Below are 24,685 nucleotides of genomic sequence, written 5' to 3'. Positions count from 1 at the left end.
TAACTTTCTAGGTCCCCCTGTTAGGAGAAGAATTGCTGTTCAATGAAACCAAAGGGAAAAACAGGAGATGCAGATTGATCACAAGCCAACATGGAACTCAATTGTTGCCTGTTCTATTTACGCAGATCCTCCTTACACTTGCGTGTAGAAAATAGTTATGAAGGGTGAAGGAAGTTAATATAGAAATCTACTTTATATTGCATCAACAGGGCAAAGCAGCACTGGTTGGAAAATCACCAGGAAATTTATGACAACAAATTATTCTTCACACAAGGAATGATCAATAGTGAAATCCTGAATGGTGTATGGATTAACAAAGCAATCAACAAACATTTATGGATAGATGAATAGTGTTTCTCAACAACTACCATCTTGTGATCATAATCTTTTCTCAATCAATTTGTTATAAAATTTTGAGTAAATATGCGCACCTACCTGTCCACCCGCAGTTGGCAAACAATGCTCAGAATATCGACCACTCCTTCATTTCTGAGCTGATGGCATCCAATGGTGATGGCAATAAAACAGCCGGTTCTCCCTATCCCAGCACTGAAAGGAAGGCAGATAAACCAGGCCGAATCAATCTCCACTTCCTATACTTAAAATGTTTAGTATAATGTTCTCAATGATTTTGCATTGGATAACCTTCATGTCTACAGCCCTTGTGAAATATCTTGGCATTGAGAAACAGGCAAATTATTTCAACTTTTATTATTGAGTTGTCAATGGATATCTGGACAATGTACCTAAGTGAAGATAGGGCTAACCTTAACAGGTATGGTTGATTTGGATATTTCCTAAAAGATTGGTGAATTTCAGAGGAACTTATTTAAGGGCTGGTCTAATTAAATGGGTAAATGACCAGCTCCTCCCAGCCCTGTCTGTGCACAATGCTGATTATGTGAAAACTCAAAGTAAGTGGTCCTAGGAGGAATGAGGCAGTAAACCAAGTGCTGATTCATTAATAAGACTTCAAGAACTAGACTCTCAGGGGAAGGGGAATTCTAAAAATACTGCTTCCACTCATACCAAAGTTATGCTTCATTCACAAAATCACAGTGACTGTGTTACTGAGCTTTACCCATCTGAAAGGCAGGTGAAGAATTTAATTAAAACTTAAATTTTTTAAATTTCTTATTGCTGGATAACAGTACATATACATCTTTAATATTGACCATGTAATGTTTTAATTTACTTTTATAAATTATTATTATGGTGCTTTTGAGCTTATTTCTGTTATATATAAACTATCTTGTAGTTATGCTCTACTTTCACTTTTTACCACAATTACAATGACTATAGAACAAATATGTTTAATACTCTTTTAGAAATAAAGGAGAAATGTTCCTTGCAGAGTAAATGACGGGAGTGATGACTGAATACCTGCAGTGTACCACAATAGGTCCTCGGCCAGGTGACTTCTGTCTGGTCTCCTCCACTTTCAGCATGAGTTGCAGCAGTGGCTGAGCACTGTCGGGAGTCTTGTGGTCAGGCCAGGATTTGTACCAGTAGTGTTTTATGTTTTGAGACTTGCCTTCATGCTGATCAGAGAAGAGAGGGAGACCTTAATTACTATTTTTGGAGATAACGCATTTCCAATGAATTCATTATTTCTTCAACCCAAGTTTTTCCAAAATTTTGAAGCTATGACAATCATCACCTTCCTCATTCTTCCTCAGTAATATCTACAAAACTTTTAAATTGGCTTAACCAACTTTTTTGATGCAAAGGCTGACAAAGCAATTTAAAAAGCATATGGGATCCTGAGCTTCATTTATAGCCTTATAACACAAAAACAAAAGTGTTATGTTGAAATTCTATAAACCACTGCTTTGATTCTGAGTGACTATTGTGTCTAATCCAGGTCACCACACTAGAGAAAGGACATGCAGGCCCCAAACAGGGTGGAAAAGAGGTAACAGTACAATAACACATTGATACAGTCATGGAGTCATACAGCACGGAAACAGGCCCTTCGGCCCAATTAGTCCATGCCAACCAAGATATTCATCAAAACCTGTATTTGACTCATATCTCTCTAAACCTTTCCATTCCATAGACAAGGGACATTATTATTTGATGGAGTGAAAAAGTTGATTCCCAACAGCCTGCGCTCTACAGGCTGTTCCCAGGGACGTAAACTAAGATAAATGCCAATGGCTGCTGAAAGATTATCAACGATGAAGAATTTCATCCGCCCAAAATTTGCTGGTTGTACTGTGCAAGGATCTGTCTGTGACAAAATGTTGCCAATTGGCATACCAAGGTCCAGGACTCTGTGCTGAGAGATGTTCTAAAGCCTGCCACAGCAGCCACATAGAGTCCATAGGCAAAGGCCACATTTTCCACCATTCCACAATGAGGACCTCATGTACAAGTCATTCAGGGGAATAATGTAAATAAAATATCATCATAATGTGAACTTTGTCATAAATGGAATATTCTGATGTACTATGAATGGTGACATATGATGTATAATATCATGTATTTGCAAATGTTATGAATAAAGCATACTTTTGATTAAAAAATTTGCAGAAGTTGGGATTGTTCTCCAGTGAGCAGAAAAAGTTGGGTGGTGATTTAATGGAAGTGTTCAAAATCACCACAAATCTGGACAAAGTGAATGAAGAGAAATTATTTACATTGATGGATGGGACAAGAATCAGAAGAAACAAAACCAAAGGTAAAGAACCAGGATGACATGAGGGAAAACTCTTTCACACAGCAATTAGCCATAACCTGGTATTCACTGCCTGAAAGAGCGAATGGAAGCAGTTTCACTCATTGCTTTCAGAAGGCAACTGGATAGATAATTGAGGGTGGAAAAAATATCAGAGAAAGAGCTAGGGATTGGAGCTGAGCAGATTGTTCTCAAAGAAAACCAGCATTGGCTCAATGGGCCAAAGGGCCTTCTTACTTGCTGTGATAATTCCACATTTTAGAGTCATAGAATTGTACAGCATGGAAACATGCCATTCGGCTCAACTTGTCCATGCTGACCAGTAGACACCCTTCCATATTAATTCCACCTCCAAGCACTTGGTGCATAGCCTTTTATACCTATGTGATTCAAGTGCTCATCTAGACACTTGTTAAGTGCTGTCAGCAACCCAGCTTCACTCTCTCAAACAATGCATTCCAGCTACTTACCACTCTCTGGGTGAAGAAGGTCCCCCTCATATCCCCTCTAAATCTCTTACCCCTTACCCCAAATCTATGTTCTCTAGTTTTATCTACCTCAGATATGGAGAAAAGTTTCCTGCAGTCTACCCTATCTATACCCTTCATAATTTTATACTGTATACCTCCATTATGTCCCCTCCTAACCTCCTCCACTCCAGGAAAAACAGACCTAGCTTCTCAAGTCTCACCTCATAATTGAACTGCTCCACCCCAGGCAACATCCTGGAGAATCTCCTCTGAACCCTTTCCAGTGGTATGACATCCTTCCTATGGCATGGAGATCAGAATTGCATGCACTACTCTGGCTGAGATCTGACAAAGGTTTCATAAGATTGAAACATAATGTCCCTACTTCTTTATTCAATGCCCCAATTAATGAGGGCCAGTCTCTCACATGCCTTCCTAACCACATTATCGAACTGTGTTGCCACCTTCAAGGATCTATGAACTTGAACTCCAAGATCCGTTTGTTCCTCAATGTCCCCCAAAATCCCTACGATTCATGGTGAATGTCTTAGCCTCATTAGTACTCCCAAAATGCATCACCTCACATTTGTCTGGATTAAACTCCATCTGCCATTTCTCAGCCCATTTCACCAACACATCGATATTTCTCTGCAGCCTAAGACTATCTTCCACATTATCACCAAGATGGCCTATCTTCATGTCATCTGTGAACTTAATGATCATGCCTCCTGCATCCACAACCAAGTCATTCAGGTATATTACAAACAGCAAGGGTACCAGCACTGATCCTTGTGGGACACCATTAGTCATAGGCATCCAATTGCAAAATCAACCCTCTACCATCACCCTCTGTCTCCTATTGCCAAGCAATTTTGGATCCAATTTGCCAACTTGCCCTGCATCCCATTGGCCCTAACCTTTTGAACCAGTCTCCGATGTGGGACCTTGCCAAATGCCTTACTAAAGTCCTAGTAAATTATACCAACTGCCCTGCCTTCATCACAAAAAAATGTGTTATCTCTTCAAAGAATTCAATCAAATTGGTCAGATGTAATTTTTAATTCTGCTGTCTATTTCACCATCTTCTTATTCAACCCTGGTTTGCATTACAATACCAACCTAGGTGCTTCACCCCAGTTTCCCAATTATACAAGTACCATTCTGCAATGTGGTATTTCAACTTACAATTCTTATAATTGTGACTTCAGGAATTTCAAAATTTGGCCATTTTGAAAGCAGCTAATAAATAGAGGGAAGGGGGAAATGTGACATACACAATGCTGTGGAAGTCTAACAAAATATAGCTCAGGAGGATTCAACATCCATTTTTCAAAACACTGCTTTTTAATGTCCGTATTTTCATATTTGTTCATACTTTTCAAATTTTACTTGATGAAACAAAATTGTAAAATGTTACAGTTCATTGTTAATGGAATAAGTATGATTTCAAGACCTGAATTAATATTTTCCCCATTATTTATATAAAGTTTGTGGGGATAAAGCTCAATTGACTTTAAACTGAAGAAGGTTCACTGAAGGGTGCAAGAGTGAGGTGGGGTGCAGTCGTGATAAGTGATTTACACACTGAATTTTAAAGTCATCATTACTTAAATGGCAAATGAAATTTAAAGCCATCAATGTTCTATTCCATATTACATAAATACAATGTGTGCTATATAGTCAATGTAAGTGAATTAGCATGGGGGAGTTAGAAAGGGGATTTCAGGTGATACGACTCTTTTGAAGTTGAGTTCTTTTGTGAAAGAAATTGTGAAAAAAACATTGAAATTTTGTGATAGCAAACAGTTGAGAAGAATATGAAAAGCTTTTACTATAGGTTTGTATCATAATAGTCAGATAACAAAGGTTACTCTGTTCAACTTTGGTCTTATTAAGAAAGATGCTTTGGTGAAAGTACAGAGGAAAGCAAAAAGCTATGTTCTCAAGTTTACAGGGATGAATTATGATGAAATATCATGGAAATTCAATTGCACACATTATACAGATCAAGGTATTGTATCAAGGGGCATAAACTACACTGATGGGGTCAAAAAATTAAATTTGTATAAACTAAATTTATTACAATCATTAGTTTTTTTTTTACTTAAACGGTTATAAAATTTTAAGCAACCAGCCAGGCAAGATGATAGAAAAAATTATGTTTGCTGAAAGCCAAATGCACCTGGATGCTAGCCTGGCAATCAGGGTATCAAGGGACGAGCCTTAATGGGTTTCATGGTCCTTCCTATTCACTCTGCTTCTATAAATGCTTGACATGGACATATGTTGCTAACTGAATATACCCTGACTTAAACAATTCTGGATGATACTGACAGTATAATCACAATAATGCATAATTTTCTCAGAAGCAAATGACCAAAAACATGATTTAATTAATTCAAACCAACAGCGACTCTACCTTTGTCACTTAAGAACTGTTTCCAGCCATTTTTACCTTAAGAGTAAGATCCCGGATGACATAATGCTCACATTCAGTAATGCTGTTCACAAGGACTTCAACTTTCCCATATATACCCCTCTTCTCTGGCCAGTACAAAACACATTTCTGGAATAAACAAAAATAGAATGTTTTTAATGTTCTTGATGTGGTCCAAACTTCAATTATTTAAACATGATAAGGACACTTGGTAAAGAGAAGGTAAAACTGGTATGTGGCTGATATGTAACCGAATGGGCAGGCACGGTAGTGTAGCGGTTAGCGTAACACAATTACAGCGCCAGCGACCTGGGTTCAATTCTGGATGCTGATGGTAAGGAGTTTGTACGTCCTCCCCATGACTGCGTGGGTTTCCTCCGGGTGCTCCGGTTTCCTCCCACATTCCAAAGACGTATGGGTTAGGAAGTTGTGGGCATGTTATGTTGGCGCCGGAAGTGTGGTGACACTTGCGGGCTGCCCCCAGAACATTCTATGCAAAGATGCATTTCACTGTGTGTTTCGATATACATGTGACTAATAAAGATCTTATCTTATATGTGTCCCTTCTTATTTGTTTTATTTTGACATTGCAATCTGCAAGTATTTCACAATTCTATTTCAATATTCCATTCTATTGAACAGAATCAATTTCACATTTATAACAATTTGCACTTAATACCAAGTACGTTACTAGGTTGATTTGCTTGGTTGCAGCACCAGCACACATATTAGGACTGAGGATTTTTACTGCAGCACCAACCGTCTGAATCTGAATGTTGCCCTCTCCCTGAAATCAGTGCTTTCAACATTAAGGTGGGCCCATTTCTATGCTCTACATTTCTATCATTCTCTGATTACCCCTCAACTCAGCTGCCCCTATTACTGGTACTACAGCTGCTTGCATCATCACCTTTGGCTCCTCTACATAGATTTTAAAGCTGGTTTCCTACCTTTAGTAGTTGTCCATTTTGACAACTGAGTTATGACATTTACATAATTAAACTGAATAGATAAGTTATAAGAAGAAAACTGAGCACATATGACAACAAATCACTGGTGTAAAATTGCAGTTCATTTTGCCATGCAAACTTCAACTGCTTGGGCAGAAGGCTCTCCCTTTATGTAAGCACACATGCACAATCATCTACCCAACTGTTATAAGACTATTGAATGATTCCCCAGTACAATTAGGTGGACTCTTGACCTCACAATCTATCTTGTTATGACCTTGCATCTTATTGTCTACCGGCACTGCACTTTCTCTGTAACTGTTACACTTTATTCTGCACTTTGTTATTGTTTTACCTTGTACTACCTCGATGCACTGTGTAATGAATTGATGTGTATGAATGGTATGCAAGACAAGTTTTTCACTGTACCTTGGTACAGATGACAATAATAAACAAATTTCAATTCCACCTGGCAGCATTAATAAAATACTGGTGTCCGGAACTGATTCTTGATTACCAGTTTCTGACAGTAACTCTAATCAAGAGGAGCTTTGGAGTGTCATACAATGGGTGGTGCCTTCACTTGGTAGGCCTTTGGGAAAACTTTCCAAATTTTGAAATGAACACAAAGCAGCTCTTTTAAAACACTTACAGAGAGTGACATTTGTCTTAGTTGACTGGGCTACGTTATAAAGCAAGCCCGTTTAAATAATTAATCTACTTAACAATGAACAGCAAGACCAGATCAAACCATCACACAATACAACATATGCTTTATATTTACTTTTTCTTGACTTGGATATTTTATTGTATTAAATAAAATGTTTAATAAGGCACATGCTTGAAATAATGGCAATTTTGTTTTTACGGAAAACAATTTTTACTTGGCAGAACACAGTTAGTCCCTTCACCAGCAAACATCCACAATTGATTTGTAAACCTCTAAACTTCACAGAAATTTAGTGAAAAAGTACAAATATCAGTGGTAAAAGAACATAAAACACCCAAAATGATTGCAGAATAGGCAGTGTACAGCCCTACACTAAGAAATTATGCAAAGCCTTCTGTTGGGGAAAAGATAACTAAACCTTACGCAAAATCTTTGATATTAAAAGCAAACAAGTAGCAATAAATAAGAATTACTTGTGTAGCAAGTTTTGAGATGAGTTTCTGCATATATTACTTGTAATAGCACTGCCACAGGCTAGAGGTGAGTAAGTTATTTCTTCCATACACACTCTTGAACAAGAAGTATTCTGTCAGGAGTAGTGTGGCAGACAAAGCATCATATCAAAACAGATTGCTTGGAGTAGAGCAGCCTGTCCATGTCACAGACAGAGTGAAAGGCAGGTTGAACAGAACATTAACACTGTGTTCACCTACTGAAAACAAGCTAAAGTCAGTCCTGAAGGATTTGTACATTCAAAGGCATGAACTTAAAGCAGCATATAAAACCACACATAAAAAAGAGATTTATACCTGTGCTGGGAAGACCCCACAGATGACTGTATCACCCTTGTTATGTCAGTCCTATGTTTCCCATAGCTCTCACCTTACCAGTGTAGAGTGGTGTTGACTATCTTCCGAAATTTGATTCCATGAATGGTATATATTCATTGTACGGTATAATTGCTTTATCAGCTTTGAAATCACAGTCAATGGTTCAGGCTCCTCCCTCTGATTGTAATTTGATTTTATTGTTAATAATGCTATTGTACAGACCAAATCCATCATTGTCAGCTGTAGATCATTAAGTGAGTCAACTCTTTCTGAGGCTCAGAGATAAAGGAGTTGTGCTGGTCACCAAAGCTTTTAGCTATCTCGAGGGTGTTTTTCTTGATCCCCGACCAACTAAGTTATCAACATTCAAAACTGGGCGGACAATGTACTGAACTTATTCATGAAAACATATCCTACTTATTGTCTCATACAATGTTAGCCAGGCCTTATTGAGCTATTTATAACTTCTTTAAATCTGTCCAATCTAAAGGGCATTGTTAAAATTGTTTACTTAAGGCTATATCTTACATTAAAATCAGCCCAGCTCAATGAACACATTGAATCAGAAATCTTTCGACTAGGTTCTGCTTCTGGTCTTGACTGTTCAGTGCAGAACTGAAGGAGTGTCGCATAGATTTAGCTGTTGTCTTAATGCTGACCTCTCAGGCTGAGGATCTGTGCACCTGTTCAAATGAGTATAAGGATCTTCCTGCTGGTTTGGACAGATTAGGAGAAGAATTCTCTCAGGGCTTGGGCAATATCCATTTTATAAACAGCACCAGATTAACAGGGCATTCATTCTCCTAGGAATTTGTTGAACTCTGGCAGGTTTGAAAGCAAGTAACAGAAAGAAGACTTGCAGGAAAAGGGTTGGGGAGTAGAATTAGTTGTGTAGCTCTCTCTGGAGTGGATATAGATGAGATGGGCTGAATGATATAATTCTCCTTTGAACGTTACTTGCAAAAGAAATAGTAACTAAAGTTTAAAAAGCAGTTGATCTGTTTTGAAGAACTTTTGAAAGCCCTGTGGAAGATAAATACTCAGTATAAGTGGACATGACTCTTTTAAAACAAATAAAGAAATTGCCATCTTCATGGGTGAGGGCATGCTTACAGCTCTGTCTTCTTGTTTACTTTCTCTTCAGCTTGCTTTCCACCTTTCCTGAAAGTGGCAGCGCCTGCTGGGATACTGTTCCTTCCACACCTCCCCAAAGTGGCCATTCTTCACCAGGGAGTTCATGCCTGGTATGCCGGCAGAATACTTCTTTGTGAGTCGCATCACAGACATCATTCCCCAATGCATACTTTCTTCCAGCAGACAGTAGCTTCTTTACCCCAACCCCAGTCCCACCCTGTCCCCCTAGCACTCTCTAGTTGGAGATACTCTAGCCAGTTGCTGTACTCTCCCTCAGACAACCCAACTAAGCAGACATCAGGGACTGAATAAGAAGGGGTATTCTAATGAGAACTGGTGTTCACAGGAGCTTCAGAACTTGTTGGAAGCACCAGGTTATGCATTCTTGACATGGGTGGATTATAACCAACAGCTATGATACATAAAGTCACTTATACATTAATTTTTAACTGGTGAAGTGCCCCAAAGCGCATCATATATGAAGGAAAAATAGTTACCAAACCATTAAGGGAAAGATTAAAAATATTGAGATCTCAAACCTCAATAACCTACTATGGCTCTCAGAATCTCAAGGTTATAAATATCCTCGTTGTGTTTAAACCCCTCCAAGGCCTTGTTTCTCCTAACCTCCAGCATTACGACATCATCCTCCAGCACAATAACAATGCATGTCTACCGGCACCAAACACCTGTCTATTCCCCTGACTTCAGCATGCTTTGCCCAATGCTCAAGCCACTTAGGGCCCCACATTCAGGAATTCTTCCCTCAAGCCCCACCATCTTCCTCTCTATCTTCATGAGCTTCTTTAAAATTCACATTTTTGGCCTTAGCTTGGCTTTTGTTTTTGCTTGCGTCCCCGTGAATTGCCTTGGATGTTTTCTGCTAAGGGTACCTCCCCAATGCAGATGTTTCAGGATCTTATTGGATAACCATTAGGAATGAACAAATATTCCCACTAAATGAAAAGCCAATGCAGATCATCATCACTCCAAATTTAGGAAAATACAAATCGACTGCTCCCTCCTCCAGCTCATTAGCAACTTTTCATTTTGACATGGAAACTGTTGTGTAATCTTGGTCAAGGGCCAATAAAACCCATAATGCACCACTCTTCAGGAGTTTTTCAAGTTTTCTGTCCTATATTTGCTCTCTCTAACTTTTGAGCTTATTATCTGCTTTTCCAAACATATTTCTTTTTGGGGCATGTAGTTCCTCCGAACATTGTGGCTAAACAAACTCCATAAGTGCCAACCTACAGAATACCAGATTAGCACAATGTTATTGTGGACAAAACCACACACACTGAAGTAAGAGACCACATATAAATGACTTCCCCTCCCTAGAGTAAAAGTGGGCATTTTATTATTTTTGAGAACAGCAGATAAAATCGCTGAACACTTTTCAACATAATGACAGTTCTGAAGGCCTATAACTGTATGACAAAGCTATTCTTTTTGCGCTGCTTGCAAAAACCAGGCTGAAGCTTTTATCATTGTGTTAATGATGAGACTCAGAATGCTGGTAGTCAGAAAGCTGTGGTTTCAAGTTTCCTTCAAGATCTCCTTTAAATGTTTCCCTTCTCACCTTAAACCTGCACCCTCTAATTCTAGACTCCCTTGTCCTGGGAAAAAGATTCCAACTATCTACACTATCCATGTCCCTCATAGCTTTATAAACCTTTATAAGGTCACCCTTCAGCCTTCTACGTTCCAGTGAGAACAAACCCAGCCTATCCAATCTCTCCTTATAACTACAGTCCTCCATTCCAGGAAGTATCCCAATGACTCTGTTCTACACTCTCTCTGTTGCTACACATCCATCTTGTAGTGTGGTGACCAGAACAGTACACAATACTCTCAGTGCAGTCTCGCCAATATTTTCTACAACTGCAGCATGACATCCCAACTCTTATACTCAATGCCTCAGCCTATGAAGTCAAACACACCAAGTGCCTTTCTCACAACCCTACATACCTGTGTTGCCATATTTAGGGAGCTATGAACTTGCACTCCAAGGTCTCTTTATATATCAATGCTCCTAAGGTCCCTGCCATTTACTCTTTATGTTCTAACAGAATTTGACCTCCCAAAGTGCATTAGATCACACTTGTCTAGATTAAATTCCATCTGCTACTGCTCTGCCCATCTTTACAGCTGATCTTTGTCCCACAATATCTTTAACTAGCCTTCTTTGGAGAAGTACTGAGGGAATATGTAGATTTTGGGGACCTGTACGCTCTGGTAGTTTAAAAGCTCACACTGCAATTATTTGAACATGAGCGGAGAGTTCTTCCAGCCAACCTTTGACATCACTAATGCAGATCATCTGTCATTTATCTCAGAGTTGTTTGTGGGACCCTTCTGCGCAGAAAGGTGGCTGACTCGTTGTATCAATGTCTGAAAAACAGCTGTGAAATGCTTTAGCATGGCAAGTGCAAATTCCTTCTTCTTACATTCACATTATGTTACACTTTTCCAAGGAAATCTCCTTCGAGTCATTTCCCACCAATTCTCTTCACTTCTTTCCTGTACCTTATATTTAAGTCTCTTGTCAGGAGCCTGCCACTGCTAAAGCAACAAAAGAAAGCCTACCTAGGAATAGCCTTTGTGACCATAGCTGTAAAATATCATTATCCATCTCCACCCCTCAAAAGCTTCTGACATGGTTGTCCACACCATCCTTCTTCCAGGCTTTTCCTCCTCCGACTAGTCGGCCAGGACTGCCCTCCGCTGGTGTCCTTCTCAGATATTCAGGTGTAATCAGAGAAACAACCACAATGTCATCACTGCCTGGTCCCACAACATTACTTTTCCCCGAATTTATCCTTAGTCCCTTTCTATTCTTTATCTCCTGCCTATTAACAACATTGCCTGAAAACACCTCTGCTCCATTTGGATGCTGATGGGCATTCAGCGCTACTTCACCACCACATGTTTTGGATCCTCTACTCTCACTGATCTTCCACAACGTTGTCACTCTATTTGACCAACGGGTGAATTTCCAACCACGTTTTTGCTTCATCACCAACAATGCCTATTTCCACCTCTATCTCATCATTAAATTCTGCTCTGTCTCAGATCACCTGTTGCTGAAAACCACATCCATGCCTTTGTTAGCATTGGACATGACTATTCCAATTCACCAATGAGTGCCCTTCATCTCTCATAAACTTCAACTCATTGAAAACTCCATTATTTATATCTTAACTCCTACCAGGTGCCACCCATTCAGTACTCACCGGCTTATACTGACTCCTGATATGGCAACACCCCAAATTTAAAGTTTTCTATATTTTCTTGAGTAAATATGCAAATCAATCTGTATGCATATTGCCATCATCAGATGTGTGATGTAGCAGATGTTTTAGTTTACAATAAAGAGTAAGGGAACTCTTAGTGGTCTTCTAAAGCTTATTATAGACAATCTTCATCAGGACTACAGTGGTGACTCACAAAACACTTCCCAGTACATTACGTTTTCATTCTTGTTTTCTAATCTTTCCATGACTTTACTCTTTCTCTCTCTATCTCTTTGAAACCCTCTGAGATCTCTCAAAGCCCTGATTTTATATTTCTCCATCTATATTGTCATTCTTTCAGCTGCATGGAGCCTGGCCTCTGAAATTCCTTCTCCAGCCTCTCTACCTCCTTGGCTTTTGCCTTGGCTGCTCCTCAAACCTACCTTTTTTGGCCTGGTTTTTGAGTACCTGTCCTAAAATCATCTTATATGGCTTGATGCTTGATAACTCACATGTGAAGTGGCTTTGGACATTTGACACAAAACTTGGACGTGTGATAAATGTGAGTGGGATAGTAATGGATGGCAAGTGGGCATCATTTGGCTGGCAGATTGATCAGATGAGCGACAGATGATCATTAATACAGAGAAGAATGAAGTGATACATTTTGTCAGAAAGAACAAGGAGAGACAATATAGAACAAATGGCACAGTTCTAAAGGGTGTGTGAAAACAGTGAGGCCTTGGTTGTTCAAGTGCTTAAATTTTCAATAAAAGCAGAACACTTTGAGAGAGCAGTTAGTGAAGCACATGGGATTCCGAATTCCACAAATTGAGACAGAGGACAAAAGTAGAGAGGTCATGTTAGGCCAGAATGGAAATGATTCATCTAATTCTTTTCGAAGGATGTGAAGATCTTAAACAGGGTGCAGAAGATACTGACCTTAATGATTCCCGGGTGAAGGATATCAGCTGCAAAGTTAGACGAGAGAAGCTGGGATTGTTTCCTTGCAGCAAACGTTTGAGTAGACAATTCAAAGACCAGAGGACACAGATTTAAACTGGTATGCAAAAGGAATAAGGAAATGTGGCAAGGAAGTTCTTTATGCAGAGAGTGATTACAATCTGTAGGGGGAATGGAGATATCGCCAATCAGTGCTTTCAAAGGGAAGTTGGAGAGATGCTTGGGAGAGAAAGACTAGGGAAAGAAAAGGAGAAAAGAAATGACTGGACTGCTCTTCAGAAAGCTGAGAATGGCCTCAGTGGGGTGAATAGCCTCTTCTATGCTGTTATAATTCTATGAGTCAGTGATACAATTTTAATTTAGGAAAAACTAAAAGATGTAAACTAGTGCTACATAATTGCTCTGGCCAGCAGATATCTGAGATGATTTTGATCAGCTGCCAGATGAAATCAGCTTCTTTGTTGAGACTCAATGTATGGTAAGCTGCCCATTGATTTACACTGAGACAGAGTTGAACCCATAGAGAACTGTGGACATATGGGCTTTCATCCAAGTTCGATATTTTGTAGGACTGGGAAAGCATAAGAACTCCACAAAGAATGCGAACCAACTTACCTTGTTATCCCATTGATCCTGGAACGCTGCTATTGGTCAGACTGAGTTCACAGTAAACTTATCATATCTCTGTACATGGTTTTAACAAAATCCATCAGAAATCCAACATTGAAATCCATTGCTGGAGGAAGATCTTCAAAATGTGCTTCATTTCTATTATGTTGCACTCTGGGATAAAATGGGTTTCTGGTTCCTCAGTGGGAAAACTTCAGAGCTTTTAAAGATCATTATATCTACTTGCTGCAACTTTCAGTGTTTGTAATGCTTGAGTGTCACGAATTTAAGCCTGTTAGAATCTTACCTCATTCTTTTCTTTCAGTTTGGTTATCATAACAATCACTGGACAATCCTCTTGCCAAACCATCCGCCAGAAGTCATTCACTGTATTGATCATAGGGCCCTGGGTTGCAATATAAGCCTTTTTCTGACCACCATAACCCTGAAGAATGGATGGAGATACCAGGATTTAAGTCCAAGTGTGTGCTTTGGCTATTCAAAATAAAGCACAGTGTGCAGCTATTGTTGAACCATTTCTGCTCCATCAGCAGAGGTAACAAGCATTCGCATGCCAAGTAATTCACTCATTTTGTCTCATATTATCATCCTAATGAAACTAGATATGAGAATGATGTAAGAAAGTGCCAATATTGATGGAAGCAAAATGTAACAGTAAAATCGCATATTACTGTTTAATAAGCCTACTTAAATAGTGGAAAAATCAAAATCAGAAAGTTAATAATTATTACTACCGTGACATTATGGAAAGATTTCATTCAACCTTTTGCCCATCCCCTTCATTCTATGTCCTCTGGTTCTTGACTCTTTCACCAATGGGACCAGCTTCTCTTTATTTACCATTCATCATTTTAAATCCCTCAATCAAAACCCCGCTCAACAACCTCTGTACTAAGAAGAACAATTACCTTTTTCCTAAAGCTGGGCAAAATATTCCATTTATGAGCAGCACCGTCATATAAAGATCCATCATCATATTCTTGTTCTTTATTCCATGCCTCTATTTATAAAGCCCAAGATCCAATATTTTAACCACTTTCTCCACTTGCCTTGCCATTTTCAACAATTTATGTGTATACACCCGTAGATCTCTCTGTTCCTGTACTTTTCTTTTAGAATTGTCCCCTTTGGTTTACATCACCTCTCCTCATTCTTCCAAATGAAATGTATTGCTTTGCATATTTCTGCATAAAATTTCATCTGACAAACGTCTGCCCAGTTCACTAACCTGTTTTCTGTTCTCTTGAAGTCTACGAAATCTTGCTCATAATTCATTATGTTTCCAAGTCGTGCATCGTCTGCATATTCGTAAACTGTGCCCTGTACCCTAGTAGTCCAGGTAATGACTACTGAGCAAGCTATTCTAGACTTCTCTCCATTCTGAAAACGGCATTTCACGTCTACTTTCTGTTTGATGTCACTTAGCTAATGTTGCTATTGCTATCTACTTACTCACCCTGATGTAGTTGGCATTAATGTAGGTACTGCTAACAGGTTCATCTTGACTCTTTGGTATCAGGCATACTCTGCTGTGTGGATCTAAAATGGAATATTCGAAACAAAAGAAAACAATGTTTTTTGCCATTATCTTTAATTAGCTATAAACTGTTGGGTTATAAAACGAATACATATAACAAAATTCCTTTGTGACAAGATTATATTTCCTACTTGAAAATCAGGAGTCTTCTATCCTATGAAGGGCCTTTGACTTGAAACCTTAACTCTGTTTCTCCTCTCAAGGATGCTGGCTGACCTCATATTTTATATTTCTCATTTTTTTCATATGGCATAGAGGGAAGCCATTCAGGCCACTGAGTCTGCGCTGACCTTCAGCATATTCCCATCAATCCCTTTCACAGATTTAGTTCACACTTATCTATTCTCTCTCTCAAGCCCATGAATTTCCCGCTGATTCTACCTCTACCCATCTACCAGGGGGCCATTTATTCTGCTGAATGTTTCCAGTGTTTCCTATTTTTAGTTTATATTTTCTACTCACCAACAATAAGTTAAATGTATTTCTACTATCTTTTAGACATATATTTACATAAGACTTGCAGTCAGTTCACATAAATGCAAAAAATGTATTCCTTAAAAATGTATTCTCATTGTTGCAGGTGTTTATCTGTACACACATTTCTTTTCATTTTAACTACCTGACACTCAGAAAGGATCCCGAATCCATTCTGTCTGTGTGTAAATCTAACAACCAGGGTTTAGAACATTCTGACACAAAAGTAATTAAGACATTTGCTGAGATCAAAGGTGAACCAAGAAGGTTGTTGTAGTACATATCTGATCTTGTTCCAAAATGCAAAACTTACATTTCTGGGATTGATTTAATTACAGTGTATAAATTGCAAGATGCCTGGATAGAAAAGACATTGAGGGCAGATTAGCAGATAGATTGATAATTATGGGAAAAGATTTAAGGTAATTGGAAGAGGGATCAGAAGAGTGTTAAGGAGACTTTCTGCAGACAGTGGAGGGGGTCTAGTATTGGTAAGGATGAGGCAGGAAATCTCATTGCATTTAAAAGGTACTTGGATGAATACCTGATGAACTGTACAAGTGCTGGAAAGAGAGATTAGGCAGGTATCACATACTCACATAATCATAGCACAATACAGAATAAAAACATAACTATTTTCTACTGGCATGGTCACAATAGGCAGAACAGCTGACAAAGTAATAACAGAAATCTGTGAATTTGGACCTCATAATGCATCGATTTTGCAAACATTGTAATAGTTGATCAGTTTCTCTGCACAGATACATGGATATTTGTATAAATGACAGCCCTTATTCACATTCAGTGATACTAATATTGTTCTCAATGACATAATTTACTTAAAAGGGTACATTTTCTACAGTTTCAGAATTTTAAAGCATTTGTCAGAAATGTGAAAAGCACCCTCATTAATTCCTTAGATTATACTAACGTAAAATGTACCATTTTAATTTTCCATCAATCATGTGGGAGTGACTCTAATTGCAGGCGCCTGTCTGGAGCAGCACATCATCCAGTTACACCCATGTAGATGACTGAAAACTCCACAGAGTCATATCAATGTATCCCAGCAATGAAAGGGAAATAGGAGTTGGTCCCCACCCCTCAAGTTTAGGTTATTTTGGAAAATATTTGAAACTGAAGTGAAAATACTGTAGGGATTTTAGCTTGTATGTTTTTCACTAATACAGGAATCGAGAGAGATATTAAGTGGGTCTGAAGCAATATAATGATCCCATACTGGATGCTAGAAGAATTTTTTCTTATATAGGATGATCTATATGTGGAACAGCAGCTATGAGGTTACATTTAGTTGGTTGAGGAAAATAATTGCTACAGAAGTAGTGAGTGTAAAACTGTGATAACTTCATTACTGTAGTTGATTGTGCATTGGGTTTTTTTAGGTTCTGCACTCTGTTATGGAGGATCACTGTCACACCATGGAGAATTAAGTTTCCATCACTCTTGACAGTATCTTGGGGTAAATGTTCCTCATATCACCATAATGATGCATTTTTGGAAATTAAATAGGGGTAGGACATATACAGTAAATGGTAGGGCACCAAAGAATGTTGATAAACAGAGGGACTTTGGGCAACACAACTGAAAGTGGCAACACAGGTAGATAGGGTGGTAAAGAACGCATGTGCCGTGCTTGCCTTCTAGGTTGGGGCATAGAATATAAAAGTTGGGATGTTATGTTTCAACTTTACAAAACACTAGTTAGGCCACACAGTATGCAATTCTGGTTGCCATACTATAGGAAGGATGTGGTTGCACTGGAGAGAGAGCAGAGGAGATTCACCAGGATGTTGCCTGGATAGGAAGACTTCAGTTATGGGGAGAGATTGGATAGGCTGGGCTTGTTTCCCTTGGAGTGAAGGAGGCTGAGGGGTGACCTGATAAAGGTGTAGATAGGGTAGATAGTACCTTTTTTCCATGATGGGGGTATCAAATACAGGAGGGTATGGATTTAAGGTAAGGGGGAAGAATTTTAAAGGGGATTTGAGGGGAAGCTTGGGAGGAACATTGCCAAATCAAGAGTGGTTGACATCTGGAACCCACTGAGAGGAGGTGGTGAAGTCAGATACAATCATTGTGTTTAAGAGACATTTATGTTTAAGAGGCACTTAAGTTGGCAAGGCATAAAAGGATACAGATCTAATGTAGGCAAATGGGATTAGTGTAGATGGGAAAAGAGGTCAGCATAGATACGATGGGCTGAAGGGCCTGTTGCTGTGTTGTACAATTCTATGACTCTCTGACAAGATATTGACAATGTCAACGTTCCACCAGAGGATAGCATTATTTAGCTTCTTTCAACCTGAGATCACTTTTCATTACATTTAAAAAAAAACTTTTATCCAACTTTTATCCATCCTGCCACAGTCATTTTAAAATCACAGCATCAGTTTTATCAACAAGCTTCCTATTGGATTCCAGTTTTGTTAACAAGCTTCCTATTGGATTCCAAATTTGATCATCAAGCTTCCTATTCGATTCCATTTTTAACACATTCCGCAACTCCTTCACTTGTCTTTTTGCAAATCCAGGCTGTTATAATTAACCTATGACTGTCTAAATGAACATTCATTATATTCCCAATTTTGGCTTTTGGAATCCTACCTTTGATGTTAATCTGACATCCACAAATGCACAATTTACCCCTTCTTCAACAGAAAGTCTAAAATAGGCAGCCTTCCAATGCTCTGGCATTAGTTGCATATCCAAGGATGTTTGGAAGAGTCCAATCAGCATCTTTAGCATTTGCTTTCTGAATTCCAAGAGCATGCAGTGATACTCCCTGCAGATGCTGGAATCTAGATGAAAAACACCATAATGCTGGAGGAATTCAGCAGGCCAGGCAGCATTCGCGGAGAAAAGCAGGCGGTCAATGTTTTGGGTCCTGAAGAAAGGTCCTGACCCGAAACATTGACCACCTGCTTTTCTCCACAGATGCTGCCTGGCTTGCTGAGTTCCTCCAGCATCATAGTGTTTTTCGTCAATGATATTCTATTTATTTTGTCAAACTATTCAACATTACTTGTTTAGTTATTATTATCAATGAATTGCTCCAATTCATCTTCTTGCTCTATTACATTCTTCAGTGGCAGCCAAGAAAAAAAGTATTCATTTTATTCTGAGTTATTTACAATACAGGTTTTGTTGGAAAATACAGTAATTCACTTCACAATAAGCACACCCACTCACTTCAGTTTTAACTTGGAAGAATAGTGCTGTTGCTTTGTTAAGCATGAACTATAAAACAGCACACACATTATAGGTTGTTATGATAGCAGTCTTTTGTCATTAAGTTATCACAAACTTGATGCCTTCTTTTGCCAATGAAAATATAGCAATCACTGGGGAGTTGGACAATTAGGTTAAGCTCTGAAATATAGATCCAGTAGTACTTAAAACAGACAATTCATCACTGTTCTTATCAATCCTTATTTAGCAATTAACATGGTCTCTTGGAATCAAACTAATCTTTCAACAAACCATAGCTCCTAAAACAAGCACAGGAATGTTCGCAAGTACCTCTCAGTCACAGAACATATCCCTGTGTTTTAAGTGTGAGATGCATTCTTGCACTTGATTCTTTTGCATGAATTCACCTTCAAAATCAAGACAAACTTAAGGTTCTGAAGACAGGAGCAACACACGCAAAATACTGGAGGAGCTCAACAGGCCAGGCAGCATCTATGGAGGGAAATAAACAGTCGACGTTTTGGGTCAAGACCCTTCAACAGGAACAACACAGCATTTTGTGTGGTATTGCGTACAGATCCCAGCATCTGCAGAATCTTTTGTGTCCTCCGTTCTGAGACAAGTCTGGCTTTTATTCATTTGAAAGACTGGAAATCTATTCTTAGATATTGCACAAACAACCAAATGTAGAAGTCTTTAACTTAGGAGTACCCTTTGCCAATTTCAAAAAGATCAGTAAGTTAAATTAAGTGCATGACCAAAGAGTCAGCTATCACAATAGTGATATTCATATAAGAGGTTCAACTGTAAGTCCCAAACCTACTGGCTATTATTGCCAGCATTTCCCTATCCATGCTTCATGACTGGACTCCTCATGCAGTCTAGTGATGGAGTGTAAACTATTGCAATTCCCCAGCAGTTACACTGAGGAATCTACCAGTTGAACCAGTGCCAGGTAAAACCTAAGCCAGAAATAGCGATCAATTCATTTTAATGGAGGGGAACAGATGTGAAGGAGAAAGGTAAATATGTAATTTGATTATTTGAATTAAAAGAATGTTAGTTAAAAGTATTTTAATTAAAAATAAAAGATTATTTAATTCTTTCATTGATTTTAATAGCTTTTTAATGTTTTTGAATGTTTCTAAATGTCAATGTTATTCAGGTTCATTTAAAGTTGTTGACAATTTGATAAGCTCACAGGCAGGACATTGCCAGTTGTCAAAGTCCTTTTCGGCTGTTTTGTGAGTGGAGCTCGCTCTAACCTTGTGGACCTGGGCAGCAAATTGACAGCTGTTGATACAAAAGTAGAATGTCCATACCGCACAGGGTAGTGTTGCATGTGGAAATCTCACACTGAAAGGAAATTCTGTCCTTTGATTTCTTCTTCTGAATTGAGTAGCAGGAACCAATAAGCAATAACTCATAGCACTCACAATTGCAAATTCAGGTATTCTTTTAAACATCTTAATTGGCTTTATTCAGTTAGATTCCTTCGAACAAAGGCCATCGATGTCCTTTGAAGTATGGACAATCACTCACTTTCAATCTGGATTTGAAAGAACATTATTGGAAGATTCCATTGGTGAAAAAAATTAAAGCAAATTTCATGGTTTATGTTAGAGGAACTCTTTTGTTGTACAGTTATCACTTACTTAATTTCCTCTCTTGTCGTGGGAAATGTAACAATCAAAAAGGAGTTGGATAATGTGCAGTTAACAATCTTTGTGCCAAAATCTTGAGGAAGAAGTTCATCTATGTAATGGCACGTAATATCATCACTTTGAATAGATAATAGCACTGTTTAAAGTAAAACCTAATCTTCACTTTTGATATGTCAGACAAGATGGAAAAAACACCCTCACTTAATACACATTTGCCTTGACCCCAAAGTGTTAATTAGTATGCTACAATCGTGTCTTTATGTCTACCCAGCATTTTAATCTCTGGTGGCCAGTGTCTTACTAACAGGAGGACAGGAAACATCCCAATTCCTTTAAAGTGATGGGAATGATTTCAGTTTCCACATCCACCCCATTGGTGCGTGATTTTGACAATACTCCACCCTTGGTTTGTCTTTTGGTTGTATAATGCCGAGATGACTTACATAATATTAAAACATTAGTGATTCGACTAAGCCCTACTACATTCGACAATCGCATTTCTTGTGCTTAAGGATAAATGTACCAAAAGAAAGAATCGCAAACTTTCAGCTGCAAGAATTCCAGCCTGATCAATCTTAATCACTTCACAACTGTCAAACTGATGTAATGTTGCTGGCTTGGCCGTCACCCCATGGGACCAGATTCTTCCTACGATGAATGCATGACACTTATGCACCCTCTTCACATGCATTTAAAAGTAGCACAAATTTTTGTCAGCTAAATGGCTTGCAATTACAGGATTGCACTGAAGCTTGCTCAAGTCTGCTCTGCTAATTCACATTTACACAATAGCAAACTCTTGGCTGGATGGTAGGCTGCGCAAATTAAATGCAATGAATATTTGATAGGATCCCCATTCAAGTGAGAAACTTGGGTTAACAAAAGGCATCAAAGAGAGCAATACAGTTCAGTTAGAATTGGTGCTGTATAGATTGAGATGCAATCGATGTTAGAGAAACATTCCTCTCCCACAGCAGCCACATCAATGGAACCTCTTCTGTCATCAGAGTTTATAAAGTAAGCATTTTTTTTGTTTCCCTCTCCACACAAGCCAGTTGGGCACCACTGAGAACATTTTGCACCCTTGAATGAAAATCATGAATGAGGCTGAATTTGACTGTTCTTTATTTGAATTGAAAAATGTTCAAAAATGATTTGCAAAAGTTCAGCTGAATTTTACATTTTGTTTGAGTGATTTCGGGCAAAGTGCAAAAAATAACCACTGAAGGAGGGGAATAGGACTGACAGAATTGCTCTGTCAACAAGGACAGACTCGATGGGCTGAATGGTCTCCTACTATGTCATAAGAAAAATGCACAGGGAGAAAAAAGTGTAACAATGGGGATTTATGCATTTGAAGGCAGTAAGAAATTATTCACAAAACCTGCATTATTTTGCAATAGAAATTATCAACATAAATCAATATACTTTTTCTGAAAATACTATTTTGAAAATTAAAAATTGATGCCAACATTCCTGAGTGACTGTCATATCTAAATTAGTTCTAACCTATTAATTATTATTTGGCATGAACTTTTGAACAACATGGGACATGCTCTCTATTCACACAATGGCATTACGAAGTCCAATAAATATTTTGGCAGCTTGTGCCTTTGAAAGTCAATGGGCAACATTCCAAGAGGACAAATAAATTCTGGCTCAAACATTGTTGACTGTATTTTTCAATTTTTTCAAACTTTCAAAGGCAATTTATGTAGCACAGAAAAAAGCCCCATTGTAACCACTGTCCTTTGCTGTGGAGCTCGAGAAGGACTTCACACTGCCACACTTGAGAAGAATGTTGTGCCAATATAAAAATAAAGTGAATGGCCAGCCTTAAATTATTGTGAAACCTGATAACATAAGCAGGCCCCTTCAATTGTGCAATCAAATCCCCATCCACCCATCTATTTTACATTAAATTGCTATATTTATCACATGTTCCTTGTTTGGACATTATGATGCCACTTAATCTTGGAGTAGCACATATCTAACATTAGGTGGAATTTCCATAGCAGAAACTTTCGATTTCCATGTGCTTTTTATGGGCAAGTCCACTGGAGATCCATCAGTAATTTATATATTATTAAAATGGATATTACATCTATTTGCATGGTGGTAATGCATCAGCTGCCATTTATACAACTTCCAATGAAGTCAGTGGAAAGGAATATCATGCGTAAAAGATGTTGGATCTGCCACAACCCATTTTATGCCTATTGTACAATTGTGTCCGTGCTGGAAGTGGCAATGTCTGCTCTGTCATATTTTCAGTTGGATTTTCCCATCATGATAAACACTGTAATGCTACAATACTTATGGGAAAAAGTTCCACACATTGGTCCCTGGATGCACACAAGAGAGACTGCAGATGCTGGAGGAAGTCAACAGGTCAGGCAGCATCTATGGAGAGAAATGAACAGTCGACGTTTCGGGCTGAGACCCTTCATCAGGACTGGAAAGGAAGAGGAGCACAAGCTGGCAAGTGATAGGTGAACTCAGGTGAGGGGGGAAGGTAGGTAGGTGGGGGAGGGGGGGAATGGGAATGATGTGAGAAGCTGGGAGGTGATTGCTGGAGGAGGCAAAGGGCTGAATAAGATGGAATCTGGTAGGAGAGCACAATAGACCATGAGATAAAGAGGAGTTGGGGAACCAGAGGCAGGAAGGTGTAGGTGAAGGGTAGGTCATGAGATGAGGGGAGGGGAAAAAGAAGGGTTAAAGGGGCCAGAGGGATAAGGGAAAACAAAAAGGGGGAAGTGGTTACCAGAAGTTAGAGAAATCGATGTTGATGCTGTCAGGTTGGAGACTACCAAGACAGAATAAGATGGAATACGATTGTTCATTTCCCTCCACAGATGCTGCCTGACCTGCTGAGTTTCTCCAGCCCTCCAGCACTGTGTGTGTGTGTGTGTGTGTGTGTGTGTGTGTGTGTGTGTGTGTGTGTGTGTGTGCACGCGCGCATGTGTGTTGGTCCCTGGAGGACACTGTGGAGAACTAGATTCTTCTCAGCTCCAAACTGATGCCATATTACAAGAGTGAGATTTTTAACTCTGTTTAACTTCAAGTGTGTATCTTTTACCATTTTACTTGGCATTGAAGCATGTACTGAAGGAGGCCATTTATCCCAACCAATTAATGCTGAGGGAATGCTGCTCTTTAAAACATATGGAGAAGATCTGAGCCCGAAAAAAATTGTTTAGTTTTTCTTCAATGTAAATCACTGGAACATTGTTTATCACTGAATTGCAAATTTAGTATACTTCACTTTTTGAAACAATTAAAATTTCCTGTCCATTCTCTCTCACTGAGCAATGCTTTCTCAGGTTCTGCTGTTGACCCCAGCTTACTGATTAACCTTACAGTAGGCGTTGGCAAGAGAGATTGTGGAAGATGAAGAAAAAGGGAGGCAGAGACAACCAACAACAGAAGTAAAAGACAGACTGTTTTCACATCTATGTTACGAATGTCATTTGAGTTGCAATCTTAGATTTGCTCATATTACTAAAAAAGAAATTTAATCATGAGCCACAAGGCTGCAGACCACAAACATGGACCAAAGAACTGACTTGCAGAGGTGGAGTGAGAGTGGCATCAAGGCATCAAGAGACTCTGGTAAAACGGAAGTCAATGGGCATCAAAAGGAAACAACTCAATGGTGGAGTCATATCCACAAGTTTGTGGTTGTCAAATCATCAATCATCACATCCCCAGGACATCACTACCCTTATGGCAGTGTCCTTGGCCCAATTAGCTGCAGTGACTACATCAATGACCTTCCTTCCAGCATAATGTCAGAA

At 38.9% G+C, this 24,685-nt stretch overlaps 1 protein-coding gene across 1 annotated transcript in view; it reads right to left on the bottom strand.

Annotated features, from left to right (window-relative positions):
* LOC127578371 (receptor-type tyrosine-protein phosphatase R-like) overlaps nt 1-24,685 on the bottom strand; it is a 175,858-nt gene that overhangs the window by 21,653 nt on the left and 129,520 nt on the right. Inside the window, exons 9-14 of the mRNA XM_052030316.1 lie at nt 19,237-19,250; nt 15,460-15,542; nt 14,290-14,427; nt 5,606-5,716; nt 1,384-1,541; nt 436-549 (exon numbers count right to left, since the gene is read on the bottom strand). Coding sequence (XP_051886276.1) covers nt 436-549; nt 1,384-1,541; nt 5,606-5,716; nt 14,290-14,427; nt 15,460-15,542; nt 19,237-19,250 — 618 coding nt within the window. The remainder of the gene's footprint in view (nt 1-435; nt 550-1,383; nt 1,542-5,605; nt 5,717-14,289; nt 14,428-15,459; nt 15,543-19,236; nt 19,251-24,685) is intronic.

This window comes from Pristis pectinata, chromosome 15, assembly GCF_009764475.1.
Source record: "Pristis pectinata isolate sPriPec2 chromosome 15, sPriPec2.1.pri, whole genome shotgun sequence".
In the NCBI taxonomy this organism is placed as follows: Eukaryota; Metazoa; Chordata; class Chondrichthyes; order Rhinopristiformes; family Pristidae; genus Pristis; species Pristis pectinata.
The sequence above is the reverse complement of the archived record's forward strand: the minus strand, read 5'-3'. Positions and strand labels throughout refer to the sequence as shown.